The sequence below is a fragment of the Budorcas taxicolor genome, chromosome 15 (assembly GCF_023091745.1).
Source record: "Budorcas taxicolor isolate Tak-1 chromosome 15, Takin1.1, whole genome shotgun sequence".
Lineage (NCBI taxonomy): Eukaryota > Metazoa > Chordata > Mammalia > Artiodactyla > Bovidae > Budorcas > Budorcas taxicolor.
The window spans coordinates 6,329,714-6,345,245 of NC_068924.1; the positions used below are offsets into that span (position 1 = coordinate 6,329,714).

At 36.6% G+C, this 15,532-nt stretch overlaps 1 protein-coding gene across 1 annotated transcript in view; it reads right to left on the reverse strand.

Moving 5' to 3' along the window:
• The window catches only part of CEP126 (centrosomal protein 126), a 112,355-nt gene that overhangs the window by 70,145 nt on the left and 26,678 nt on the right, over positions 1-15,532 (reverse strand). The window contains exon 3 of the mRNA XM_052653297.1: positions 91-236. Within this exon, the coding sequence (XP_052509257.1) occupies positions 91-236 (146 nt within the window). The remainder of the gene's footprint in view (positions 1-90; positions 237-15,532) is intronic.

The following is a 15,532-nucleotide window of genomic DNA, read 5'->3' on the forward strand; positions in this document are numbered from 1 at the left end:
TTTTTTCTTAATTTATTTTATTGTCTACTCAAGTTGAATGTGATTACAACTTTCATTTTTATATTTATATTGCTCTAGAAATTAAGGCACCTGTTCTCTTCCGCTGTGAAAAAGGAATATGAGCACGCTGGAATTTTTCAGTAACTTCTTCAACCTTCTGTTTTCGTTGTTGAAGTATCTGTTCTCTGATTTGATGTTCTCTTTCTTCTTGTTCTTTTCGTTTTTCTTCAAATGCTCTATATTTAAAACAATGTAGACAACAGAATTATGTAGTATAAACATTGAAAATTTAAAAAATGTTTAATTACTTAGAAAAAACAACTTTTAAGTAAAAAAAGACCATTTGTTAACAGTTTAAATATCTTTGCAAGTAGTAATTTCAGAATCTTACCTGGGCCTTTTGCAACTAAAAGAAGGCATGTAATGAACCTCTTTCTAACATGGGGCAGGCCTGCATACACTTCCCATTTTCAGTTTCCAAACCCTGCTGTGGAAAAAGTCGCTTCTAAAAAGCTACATTATTTTCTGTACTGTGAAGAAAATAACTGATTGGTAAAAGAATAAGCCTTGCAAATTATGTAGTAGCCAGGAAGATAATGTGTATTTCTCTTTTAGCCAAAAGTTTAAAATTGTCAGTCATGTTAAGTCTGGGTTGTGCTAAAAATTCAGACAATTTACATAAAAATTGTGATTCTCAACTTCTTTTGAAAACAAGAAAGACATGACAACCTTGGACTCTTTATTCACTTATGGTTAGAAACATCTTCCCATAATTCTTACTATCCTCTATTATTCTTTATTTTTAAATAATTTTTTAATTTTTTAAACTATGGAGGTATAATAGATTTACAGGAGAGTTAGGAAGTACAGAACAAGGTTACATATAATTCCTCTATATATTACAACTGTATTTTTAAGTAGATAAATTAAGATTTTTGGTTGGAGTTTCAATATCAAACTCTCAAAAATTACTAGAATGACTATACAGAGAAGTAGAAGGATACAGTAGATCTGCAAAGCACTATGAATCAATTCAGTATAATTAAGATTTATACAATTTTTGTACAAATTCCATTCAAGTTCTCATAAACTATAAACTAGGAGACACTGGAACATATACAGAGACATTAAACAAGGTGCAAAAATTTCATGGTCTAAAGGTATTGAAATCATACGGAGTTTGTTCCCTTATCATTGTAGAATTGTATTAGAAATTGTATTTGAAAATAACCAATATATTTTCAAGTGCAATGTGACATTTACCAAGAGAGATCTTTGACTTAGCCACTGAAAACCTCAATAAAGTTAGAGGACTGAAAAAAAAACGGAGAGTGATTGCATAGAAGACATATTTAAATGAGAAATTAGTATCAAAATGAAAAATTAATATCAAAGACATTTTTTTAAAAGTCCCATGGATTTGGAAATTAAATGTCCACTTTTAAATGATGGGTGTATCTAAGAAGCCATAACAAGGAAAATTAGAAAATATTTGTAATAGAATAAAAATGAAAAGAGAATTTACTAGAATTTGTTGCATGCAGCTGAAGCTGGTCAATGCAACTAAATACAATGTGGAGTCTTGAATAAGGTATGAAAACAAATAATGGACACTACCATAAAATTTTGTGAAATCTGAACAAAATCTGTACTTTAGTTAATAATACTGTATCACATGTTAGTTTCTTGTTTTTTTTTTCTTTTGTTGTTGTTGTTAACAACATAGTATTCTTTATATCCTCAGAACTGGATTAGAAGTTTCGAGCCTCATTCAATTTTTTTTTATTTACTAAGATAATAAATTTTCTAGACTATTTGCAGTAATACTAGGTGCCAAAATACACGGGAACTATATTCAGTTTTGAGGGAATATAAATTAGAAATCTAGTATTCTATTCATACTAAATCAAACAAGTGGAATCAAAATGTCATAAATCTTTTAGCTCAGCAAAAATTCATAAATTTTCTAAAAACATATATATCATACACTGTATATATGTATATAAAAGCTTTTCTACTACCCTTGATAAAGGCTTAAGAACAATAACAACAAAAAAAAGAGATGGAGAAATTGGAAAACATAAACTAAATGAAATGGGAGCACTAAATATGAAACAGAAAAAGTGAAACAAACTAGATAAAAGTAAAAGGTCATCATATAGTCCAGTTGTTTTTAAACATGCCTTCTCATTAGAAGCACAATTGGAGCTTTGGAGAAAAAAAGCAATACCTGGACATTTTTATTTTTCAAAATCTTCCAAGAGAATTCTGATATACATCTGGATTTTAAAAAATTAATTCCAAATTTTTGTATTAAATGGTAGTTTTAGTGATACAGAATTATTACTTTCTATTGACCAATCATGATCCAATGGTATTAGGTGAATAACAGTTACATAATCACAATAGTAAAAGATGTTTATCAGTTTTCACAGTCAATAGCCAGACAAAAAAGATAACTACAATGGCAAGCCATAATGGAAACATGATTACCCTAACAATATAAATAGTTATATATAATTTGGTGGGTTAAGTAGACTGATGTGGTAAGTGAAAGTTCATACATGCACATGTTTTCATTTGCCCATCCAGTTTATGTCTTTTGGTTGGTGGATTTAATCCAATTACATTTAAGGTAATTATCAATATGTATGATCGATCTTATTACTATTTTCTTAGTTGTTTGGGTTTATTTCATATAGGTCTTTTCCTACTTTTGTGTCTCTGGCCTAGAGAAGTTCCTTTAGCATTTGTTGTAAAACTGGTTTGGTGGTGCTGAATTCTATTAACTTTTGCTTTTGATTTCTGCAAAGTTTTTGATTTCTCTCAAATCTAAATCAAAGTCTTGCTGGGTAGCATATTCTTGGTTGTAGGTTCTTCCCTTTCATTGGTTTAAATAAATCATGCCATTCCCTTCTGGCTTGTAGATTTTCTGTTGAGCAACCAGTTGATAACCTTTATCATCTTTCCCTTGTTTCTTTTAATGTTTTATCTTTGTCTTTGATTTTCATCATTTTGATTACTATATGTCTTGGTGTGTTCCTCCTTGGGTTTATCTTACTCTGCACTTCCTGGACCTGACTGACTCTTTCCATGTCAGGTAAGCTTTAAGTTATTATCTCTTCAAATATTTTCTCAGGTCTTTTCTCTCTCTCTTCTCCTTCTAGGACCCCCTATAATGTGAATGCTGTTTAAACAGGAACCCCTATTCATGTTGTGTTTCATGTTGTCCCAGAGGTCTCTTAGGCTATCTTCAAAAAATTTTTTTAAATTCTTTTTTCTATATTCAGTTGTGCTGTAGTGATTTCCACCATTCTGTCCTCCAGGTCACTGGAGGAAATCTATTGATTTCTTCTAGTGTATCTCTGTTTGTTCTTTAGTTTTTCTAGGTCTTTGGTAAACATTTCTTGTATCTTCTCCATTGTTTTCCCAAGATCCTGGATCATCTTCACTATCATTATTCTGAAATCTTTTTCTGGAAAGTTGCCTATCTCCACTTCATTTGGTTGTTTTTCTGGGATTTTATCTTGTCTCTTCATCTGGGACATAACCGTCTGGTTTTTCATTCTGATTAACTTTCTGTAATGTGGCTTTTGTTCTAGCTGCTGTGGGATTGTGGTTCTTCTTGCTTCTTCTGTCTGCCCCCTGGTGGATAAGACTAAGAAGCTTGTGTAAACATCTGATGGGAGAAACATGGGGTGCAGAAAAACTGGGTCTTGCTCTGATGGACAGGCCCTTGTTCAGTAAAACTTTAATCCAATTATTTGCTGATGGGTGGGGTTATGCTCCCTCACTGTTAGTTGTTTGGCCTGAGGTGACCCAGTCCTGGGGTCTATCGGCTCTACGGTAGGGTTGCTGGCAACCTCCAAGAGGACTTACACTGTGAAGCATCTTCCAGGACTGCTACTGCTGCTACCATTACTCCTGTCTCCATGGTGAGCCACTGCAGATCCATGCCTCCACAGAAGACTCTCTGGCACTAGCAGGTAGGACTGGTCAGTCTCCTTTGGGGTCACTTCTTATTTCCCCACAGAGAGGGGAAGCAGTCTTGGTGGGTCTTGATGCATGCAAGGTTTTGTTTTGCCCTCCAAGAGTGGAGTCGCTGTTTTCCCCAGTTGTGTGGAAGTTCTATAATCAAATCCCACTGGTCTTTAGATTCCTTGTGGATTCCCAGTCCCTTTGCTGAATCCCCAGGCTGGGAAGCCTGACATGAGGCTCCAAACCTTCACAACAGTGACAGAACTTCTTTGGTATTATTCTCTAGATAGTGGGTCACCCACACAACAGACATGGAATTTGATTTTATCGTGTTTGTGCCCCTTCTACCATCTTGCTGTCACTTCTTTGTCTCTGCATGTGGGACATCTCTTTTTTTTTTGGTTGGTTCCAGTGTCCTCCTGTCAAAGGTTATTCAAGAGCTAGTTGTGAGTTTGGTGTTCCTGCAGGAGGAAATGAATGAATGTCCTTCTATTCTACCATCTTGAACTGGAAGCCTCCCATTCCCTATTTTTCTTATCTTTCCTATTTCATTTATTTCTGACTGTCCCTAGGCACTTGATTTTATATTCAAAGAACTAATATAAAAAATTAATTTTGTTCATAAAAATGTGTGTGATTGAGTGTGTCAATAATATCTCCTAGGTAATGAAAAAAGGAGCACTGGTATGACTCACTGGCAGAGAAACTGTCAAGTATCTCTTGGGAGTACATGGGGTTGGGAGGTGGTTGGCAAGAACTCTTTAAATTTTTTAATGCCACAGGTCACTATTAACCAACCTTCCAAAGATCTCCACTGGCTGGAACTATCTGAATGACTATTATATTTATAAAAAGACCCAGAAAATTACAACTGTTAACAAGGATATGGAGAAATTGAAACTTTTATGCATTGCTGGTGGGATCGTAAAACAAGCAGCTGCTGTAGAAAATGGTATAGTGAGCCCTCATAAAATTACATTTAATTACCATATGATTACACTTCTGGGAATATACCAAAGAAGTGAAATCAGGGACTCAAATATATGTTTGTATACTTATGTTCATAGTTGCATTATTCACAGTAGGCAAAAGGTGGAAGTAACTCAAGCATCCACTGACAGATGAATGGATAATCAAAATGTAACATTCACATACAATGGAATATGATACAGTATTAAAAATAAGGAAATTCTGACACATACTATTACATGGATGAACCTTGAAGATATTCTGCTAAGTTAAATAAGTCAATCACAAAAGGAGAAATCTTATATAATTTCGCTTATATGAAGTACCTCATCTTCCCAGGTGGTGCTGGTGCTAAAGAACCTGCCTGCCTAATGCAGGCAGATGTAAGAGATGTGGGTTTGATTCCTGGGTTAGGAAGATCCCTTGAAGGAGGGCATGGTAACCCACTCGAGTATTCTTGCCTGGAGAATCTCATGGACAGAGGAGCCTAGTGGGCTACAGTCCATGGGGTTGCAGAGTCAGACACAACTGAAGCGACTTAGCATGCATGCATACATATGAGGTACCTAGAGTAGTCAAATTCATAGAGACAGAAAGTGCAATACTGGTGGCCAGGGGCTGGAGGGAGTGAGGGTATGAGAAGTTAGTATTTAATAGGCACAGAGTTTCAGTTGAGAAGGTGAAAAAGGTCTGGAGATGGATGATGGTGGTGGTTACACAGCACTATGAATGTACCTAATGTCACAACTATACACTTAAAGGGCTTCCCTTGTGGCTCAGCTGGTAAAGAACCACCTTCAATGCAGGAGACCTGGGTTGGAAAGATCCCCTGGAGAAGGGAAAGGCTACCCACTCCAAGATTCTGGCCTGGAGAATCTTATGGACTGTACAGTCCATGGGGTCGCAAAGAGTTAGACATGACTGAGTGACTTTCATTTTCACTATACACTTAAAAATGCTTAAACTATTAAATTCTATGTTATACATATTTTATCACAATAAAAAATAAGAATCCCCTCAGGTATTTGATATGAAGGATGTTTTATCAACCTTATGTAATGTACAAAGCAAGTATAGCTATAAGGTCCTTTGTGCAACTGTGCAACCAGATGAACACTTAAGCGTCTCCACACTGAGATATAGTTTATCAGCACTGTCCATGAGAAATAAAATGTAAGCTGTATATATAATTTTACATTTTCTAGTAGCCACATTGAAAATGAGGAGAATTTCAGTATTTATTTAAATCAGTATGTCTCCAATATTTTCATTTCAACACATGCATCAATGTAAAAATTATTGAAATATTTTATATCCTTTTTTGTACTAAGTGTTGCTTTATATTTAAATTTGGACTAGTTACATCTTAAGTGCTCAATGGACATATCAGACTAGCAGCTATTTTAATAAACTTTTCTGGTAGGTGGTTTGGTTTTTGAAGAAGGAAGAGTTTTCACAGCAGACAAAGACTTAATAATAAGGAAGCTAGGTTAGAAACTAAGAAGGCCTATAAAAGGATTAATACAACTTCTTAAATAATTTTCTCCTAATCCATAGGAAAATACATAGCTGTCATTTAATTTTTATAAAACTTTTGTTTTAAAACAGAATTTCCTTTAATTATTCTAATACAGTGGTTCTCAACCCTGGGATATTTCCCCTTCCTTGGGTATTTACAAATTTGTGAAGGAGTTTTGATTGTCACAAAAATTAGGGTGGGCGAATGCACTATCTGTCCATTAATCTGGCCAGTGTGAAGCGTACTCTAGACAAAACTATATATTTGAGAGGTGGCTTGAGAAATCCATGGCTGTCCAGATGCTTAAGGGAATTTGTCAAATAAAAATTTTTTTTTCTGTAATTCAAATATGTAAAGTGGTTCATCAATAGCTTATATATGAGTCATCAGGTAAGACACTAAACATTTACTTGGCATAGCAGACACAAAAATAGGGAAACAAGTTATTTGTTGTTTAGAATCTTAAAACAGGAAAAATGAATTATAACCACTTTACCATTACTAAAAAGACAGAAGATTCTGAAAAGATTCTAGTAAGCAAGGAATAATAATTGCAAATTTGTTATATATTATTTCATGGCAAATAAATGGGAAAACAATGGAAACAGTGACAGACTTTATTTTCTTGGGCTTCAAAATCACTGCAGGTGGTGACTGCAGCCATGAAATTAAGACACTTGCTCCTTGGAAGAAAAGCTATGACCAATCTAGATAGCACATTAAAAAGCAGAGACATTACTTTACCAACAGAGGTCTGTCTAGTCAAAGCTATGAATGTGAGAGTTGGACCATAAAGAAAGCTGAGTGCTGAAGAGTTGATGCTTTTAAACTTTGGTGTTGGAGAAGACTCTTGAGAGGCCCTTGGACTGCAAAAAGATCAAACCTGTCCTTCTGAAAGGAAATCAGTCCTGAATATTCCTTGGAAGGACTGATGCTGAAGCTGAAACGCCAATACTCTGGCCACCTGATGGGAAGAACTAACTCATTTGAGAAGACCCTGATGCTGGGAAAGATTGAAGGCAGGAGAAGAGGATGATGGAGGACGAGATTGTAGGATGGCATCACCAACTTGATGGACATGAGTTTGAGCAAGCTCTGGGAGTTGGTGATGAACAGGGAAGCCTGGTGTGCTGTAGTCCATGGGGTCACAAAGAGTCAGGCATGACTAAGCGACTGAACTGAACTGATCCATTATTACCCTTGTAAGAGAGTGAAATATAATTGATGTTTACATTGGCTTTATATTAGCAGATTGTTACTGTTTAGTCACTAAGTTATGTCTGACTCCCGCCCAGGCTCCTCTGTCCATGGGATTTCCAAAGCAAGAATACTGGACTGGGTTGCCATTTCCTTTTCTGGGGATCTTCCTGACCCAGGGATTGAACCTATGTCTCCTGCATAGGCAAGAGGGTTCTTTATTACTGAGTCACCAAGGAAGCCCTTGTATTAGGAGATACAGACTAGCAAATAGATGAGAACTTTTTATAGCTTGAATACTTAAAGGGAAATAAAAACATACTGAGGAGAGAAATGAAAGTTATTATATAAAAGAAATAACTGGAAATTTGGGGACTCAAAAGTACAATATCTGAAAGAAAAATTTCCACTAGTAGGCTTAGTAGCATTAGGGGAAGCACACTGATTGAAACCGCCCACCCTGGCCAGGCACCATAGTAACCATTTGCATGAGTTGTTTTATGACAGGAGATCCTGATATGGAATATGGAACTAATAAGCCACCACCAACTGGAAGAGTTTGGGAAAGGTGTAAAGGAGACACCGCGTGTTCATCCACTTCCCAGAATCCCTCTCGCTAGCATCCATCTTGGCTGAGCAATGCGTGTGCCACCAGGAAAGACTCTGAATTAGAATGATTGGCCAAACACCACCCAGAAACTAATCCAATCACCATAAAACCTGAGACTCGAGCAACGCCGCAGAGCAGGTCTCCTGGGTTGCCTTACCCTACTGCTATCCACCTGGATGTCCTTTCCCAATAAAATCTCTTGCTTTGTCAGCACATGTATCTTCTCAGACAATTCAATTCCGAGTGTTAGACAAGAGCCCAGTTTTGGGCCCTGGAAGGGGTCCGCCTTCCTGCAACAGTAGCAGATTACTGATAGCACAAGAGTCAGTAAACTTGAGGACTAACTAGAAATCATCTAGTCTGAACAATCTGAGTTAAATTCACCCATTCCAGTCCATGTCTATGCCCCAACCAGTAACGCTGAAGAAGCTGAAGTTGAACGGTTCTATGAAGATCTACAAGACCTTTTAGAACTAACACCCAAAAAAGATGTCCTTTTCATTATAGGGGACTGGAATGCAAAACGCCTGGAGGAACAGGCAAATTTGGCCTTGGAATGCGGAATGAAGCAGGGCAAAGACTAATAGAGTTTTGCCAAGAAAATGCACTGGTCATAGCAAACACCCTCTTCCAACAACACAAGAGAAGACACTACACATGGACATCACCAGATGGTCAACACCAAAATCAGATTGATTATATTCTTTGCAGCCAAAGATGGAGAAGCTCTATACAGTCAACAAAAACAAGACCAGGAGCTGACTGTGGCTCAGATCATGAACTCCTTGTTACCAAATTCAGACTTAAATTGAAGAAAGTAGGGAAAACCGCTAGACCATTCAGGTATGACCTAAATCAAATCCCTTATGATTATACAGTGGAAGTGAGAAACAGATTTAAGGGCCTAGATCTGATAGATAGAGTGCCTGATGAACTATGGAATGAGGTTCGTGACATAGTATAGCAGACAGGGATCAAGACCACCCCCATGGAAAAGAAATGCAAAAAAGCAAAATGGCTGTCTGAGGAGGGCTTACAAATAGTTGTGAAAAGAAGAGAAGTGAAAAGCAAAGGAGAAAAGGAAAATATAAGCATCTGAATGCAGAGTTTCAAAGAATAGCAAGGAGAGATAAGAAAGCCTTCCTCAGTGATCGATGCAAAGAAATAGAGAAAAAGAACAGAATGGGAAAGACCAGAGATCTCTTCAAGAAAATTAGAGATACCAAGGGAAAATTTCATGCAAAGATGGGCTCGATAAAGGACAGAAATGGTATGGACCTAACAGAAGCAGAAGATATTAAGAAGAGGTGGAAAGAATACACAGAAGAACTGTACAAAAAAGATCATCACGACCTGGAAAATCACAATGGTGTGATCACTCACCTAGAGCCAGACATGCTGGAATGTGAAGTCAAGTGGGCCTTAGAAAGCATCACTACGAACAAAGCTAGTGGAGGAGATGGAATTCCAGTTGAGCTATTTCAAATCCTGAAAGATGATGCTGTGAAAGTGTTGCACTGAATATGCCAACAAATTTGGAGAATTCAGCAGTGGCCACAGGACTGGAAAAGGTCAGTTTTCATTCCAATCCCAAAGAAAGGCAATGCCAAAGACTGCTCAAACTACCACACAATTGCACTCATCTCACATGCAAGTAAAGTAATGCTCAAAATCCTCCAAGCCAGGCTTCAGCAATACGTGAACTGTGAACTCCCTGATGTTCAAGCTGGTTTTAGAAAAGGCAGAGGAGCTAAAGATCAAATTGCCAACATCCGCTGGATCATGGAAAAAGCAAGAGAATTCCAGAAAGACATCTATTTCTGCTTTTGACTATGCCAAAGCCTTTGATTGTGTGGATTACAATAAACTGTGGAAAATTCTGAAAGAGATGGGAATACCAGACCACCTGACCTATCTCTTGAGAAATCTGTATGCAGGTCAGGAAGCAACAGTTCGAACTGGACATGGAACAACAGACTGGTTCCAAATAGGAAAAGGAGTATGTCAAGGCAGAGTACATCATGAGAAACGCTGGACTGGAAGAAGCACAAGCTGGAATCAAGATTTCCGGGAGAAATATCAATAACCTCAGATATGCAGATGACACCACCCTTATTGCGGAAAGTGAAGAGGAACTAAAAAGCCTCTTGATGAAAGTGAAAGAGGAGAGTGAAAAACTTAGCTTAAAGCTCAACATTCAGAAAATGAAGATCATGGTATCTGGTCCCATCACTTCATGGGAAATAGATGGGGAAACAGTGAAAACAGTGTCAGACTTTATGTTTTTGGGCTCCAAAATCACTGCAGATGGTGATTGCAGCCATGAAATTAAAAGACGCTTGCTCCTTGGAAAAAAATTATGACCAAGCTAGATAGCATATTGAAAAACAGAGACATTGCTTTCCCCACAAAGGTCTGTCTAGTCAAGGCTATGGTTTTTCCATTGGTCATGTAGGGATGTGAGAGTTGGACTGTGAAGAAGGCTGAGCGCCGAAGAATTGATGCTTTTGAACTGTGGTGTTGGAGAAGACCCTTGAGAGTCCCTTGGACTGCAAGGATATCCAACCAGTCCCTTCTAAAGGAGATCAACCCTGGGATTTCTTTGGAAGGAATGATGCTAAAGCTGAAACTCCGGTACTCTGGCCACCTCATGCAAAGAGTTGACTCATTGGAAAAGACTCTGATGGTGGGAGGGATTCGGGGTAGTAGGAGAAGGGGATGACAGAGGATGAGATGGCTGGATGGCATCACTAACTCGATGAACATGAATCTGAGTGAAATCTGGGAATTGGTGATGGACAAGGAGGCCTGGCGTGCTGCAATTCATGGGGTCGCAGAGAGTTGGACCTGACTGAGCGACTGAACTGAACTGAAGTCTGAACAACAGCACAGATGAGAGGGCAAAAGAATGAGTAACAACTTTAGTTACCTGTGGGTCACCAAATCGTAAGTGGTCATTATTATGTGTCTGTAGAAGGAAATGGCAACCCACTCCAGTGTTCTTGCCTGGAGAATCCCAGGGACGGAGGAGCCTGGTGGGCTGCCGTCTATGGGGTCGCACAGAGTCGGACACGACTGAAGCGGCTTAGCAGTAGCAGCAGCAGTACAATATATGTAAATTGGAGTCCCCGAAATAGAAGGGAAAGAGAATAAGGCAGAAAATGTCTGAAGAACTATGGCCTGATAATTTCCAAATTTGGTGAAGAACATTAAATTACAGATAAGAGCAGCTCAGTGAACTCCTATAAAGATAAATACCAAACCACAGACCTAGGTAATTTAAGTCAAACTAATGAAAACCAAACATAAAATATTAAAAGTAGTTACAGAATAAAAGGTATACTACATATACCAGAATAAAATAGGAATGACAGCTAACGTTTCATGAGAATGACAGCTAACTTCTCCATGAGAAACACGGAGGTCACAAGACAAGACAGTGGCCTTTTTATAGAGCTAAAGAAAATAGCTGTTAACTCACAACTGTGGATTCAGTGCAACTGTCTTTTAAACTGAAAGTAAAATCAAGTTATCTTCAGATAAACAAAAGCTGAGAGTATTGCCAGATGTCCTGTACTACAAGAAATGCCAAAGGAAGTTCTTCAGGCTAAAGGGAAATTACACCAGATGGAAACAGGGATCTACGCAAAGGAATGAAGAACACTGAAAACAATAAATATGCAGGTAAATGGAAAAGAGTATATTAATTCTCTCTTCCTCAACTGTTAAAAAGACAACTGGAGGTTTAATACAAAAAATACAATATTGTATTGTGGGTTTATAACATTTATAGATATAAAAGAAATGACAAAATAGCACAAAGGATGCCAGGGAGGTGGGTAAACATAATTAAATTGTTGAAAGATCCTTATATTTTATGTGACATGATCTAATATTAACTATAAACAGTTAATAAATTTATTGCAATTCCAAGAGGAGCCACTGAAAATAGGAAAACTGAAAAAAAAAGCTTTCTTTTTAACTAAGTCAAAGGAAGACAGGAAGGAGGAAAACACAAACAATAGAAAAAAATAAAGAATTAATAGAAAACAAAGTTAAATTATAGACCTAAATCAAACCATTTCAATAATTATTAAATGTAAATGAACTAAACACTCCATTTAAAAAGCAGAGTCTTGGTTTTGGGAGATAATTCTCTATGAATATTTCATGTTTCTACACAGTTCAGGTCCTCTTTGAAGGCATTTACAGCCTAGTTAAAAATGTTTGTATAAGGAGACATTCCAGGATAGTAAAGCTTAGAAAGGTCTTTCTTCCTGGAGACAATCTGGGGTAGTAAAGATAGAGATCTCTACTTGTTTACATTCCAGAGTAAAGATAAGATGTCTCCCTCTCTGGAGAGGAGGATAGGCAGCAGCAATGTATAAGATTCGAGTTGCCCAATTCTGTGCTTCCTACTCTGTAATGAACTTTACTGCATATATAACTGCTGTGGCCTTCACTACATTGCCCTTAGGGGCCTGGAGGTTGGGAACTGACACAAGATATTCTTTGGCTATTGCTTTTCCTATGGAAAGTCTATGTTCGAATTAGGGGGGTTATGTTTTTCTTTTAGCCTACCACAACATATATGAAATTGTGTAAGCTAAATCATTAGCTTGCAAGCTGGTTAAAAATCTTAGACCTTTCATAGTTATTCACAGTTTATAACTGAAACACTTGCTAAATTGGTTATAAAGCAAAACCCAGGAGGACCACTACAAATACAGATAGGATGAAAGCCAAAGGACGAAAAAGCAGGGGAAAAAAAAAATGTATATATATATATATATATATATATATATAATATATATATTAATACCAGATGAAGCAGGCTTTAAGACAGGAGTATTACAAGATGAAAAACAACATTTCATAATGAGAGAAGGGTCAGTTTGTCAAGAAAACATAACAATCAAATATGTATGCGCTTAAATAACAGATCATCAAGATACATCACACAAACAGAACTAAAGAGAGGAACTGATAAATCCACAACCATAGTTGCATATTATAACATCTCACTCTTAATAACTGACAGAACAACCAGATAAATAATATCAGTAAGAATACAGATGATTTGAAGAACACTATCAACTACTTTGACCTTGTTATTTATAGAACTGTTAATAACCAACAACTGTTTTAGATACAACATATACATTCTTTTCAAGTACACCATAAGAAATCTTAGGTAGGGACATAACATATATGCCAATGAATCTCATAAAATTTAAATCCTACAGAACACGTTCTCTGACCAAAAAATTAGAAATCAATTATGATATCTAAGAAAGTTCCAAATAACTGGAAATTAAAAACCACCACTGCAATATACTCCTAGATAAGCCACAGGTCAAAGAAGAAATCAAAAGTAAAGAAAACTTTTTAAACTACCTGAAAATGTAAATATAGCATATCAAACCTATTAAATGTAGTTATAAGATTGTTAAGAGGGAAATAGCTTTAAAAGCCTATATTAGAAAAACAGAATGGGTTAAAATTAATAATTTAACTTCTATTTTGAGGTGTTAGAAGTAGAACAAATTTATTCTAAAGAAAGGAATAAACAAAAATCAGAAAAGAAACCAATGAAATACTAAACAAAAAATAGAGACCACATAGACTAAATTTGCTTATGAAAATCTAAATAAAATTGATAAACTCATATCAAAAGTGATTTAAGAAAAAGCAAACAAAAATGATCACTATCATGAATGAAAGATCACTACAAATACCCCAGGCATTTAAAAAATAGGAAAATATTATGCACAACTTTATGCTAGTAAATTGAACAACTTAGAGAAAATGGACTAACTTCTTAAAAGAAATAAGTTAGCAAAACTACTATAGAAGAAAAACAAAATGTGAAAAATTCTCCTCCTATAATGCTACAATAATCAAGGCAGTGTGGTATTGCTATGGAATATATAGATCAGTCGGAGAAGGTAATGGCACCCCACTCCAGTACTCTTGCCTGGAAAATCCCATGGACGGAGGAGCCTGGTGGGCTGCAGTCCAGGGGGTCGCTAAGAGTCAGACACGACTGAGCGACTTCCCTTTCACATATCACTTTCATGCACTGGAGAAGGAAGTGGCAACCCACTCCAGTGTTCTTGCCTGGAGAATCCCAGGGATGGGGGAGGCTGGTGGGCTGCCGTCTATGGGGTCGCACAGAGTCGGACACGACTGAAGCGACTTAGCAGCAGCAGCATATAGCAGGGTAGAACAGAATATGCAATCCAGAAGTAGACCTTCCCATACATGGTTCATTGATTTTTGAAAAAAGAGGCCAGGGCCACTAAATGAAAAAAGGAAACAATCCAACAAATGGTGCCAGAGCAACCAGATACACTTACAGGAAAAAACTACCTCAACCTTCATATCACACCATACACAAATTGAGATGAATGATAAACCTAAACTAAAAAGCTAAAACTATAAATGTTTTAGAATAAAACAAGAAGGCTATGTTCATAACCCTGTAGTAGACAAAAATGTCTTACAGAGGACACAAAAAGAACTATCCATAGAACAAAAAATTGATAAACTATTCTTTATTAAAACTTACAACTGCTTTTTGAAAGATTTCATTAAGTAAATAAAAAGGCAAGCCACCAATTGGAAGAAAATAATTACATATCTCTGACAAAGAAACTCTATCCAGAATACATAAAAAAATCTTACAATGACAAGAAGATGAAAATCCAATTAAAAAATGAAGTCCCCTTCCCAGGGATTTCACAAAAACTATACAGGAATGACTAATCAGGGAATTGCAAAATAAAACCATTTGAAGTCTATTATATGGCTAAATGTGAAAAGGTTGAATGGAAGGTTAAAAAGCTACTGGAGCTCATGTACACTGTTACTGGGTATGTAAAATGGTTAGCCCTTTTGGAAAATTGTTTGACAGCTTCATACACCAATAAACACACATATACCCTAAGACCCAGCAATTCTACTTTTAGGTATTTACTTGGGAGAAATGAAACACACATCCACAAAAAAGTTTCTTTACCACTTCAGCTTGAATTATCACAGCCAGTAGCTTTATTAATAGTCCTAAATTAGAACAACTTCATGTCCATCAATGGGAAAATGGATAAACAAATTATGATATATTCTTACAATGTAATGCCACTCAACAATAAAAAAGAATGACCTACTGATATATATACATATATATAATGATGAGCATGACTTTCAACATTAAGAAAAAGAAGCCAGAAACAAAAGTACAAAAACAGGCAAAATGA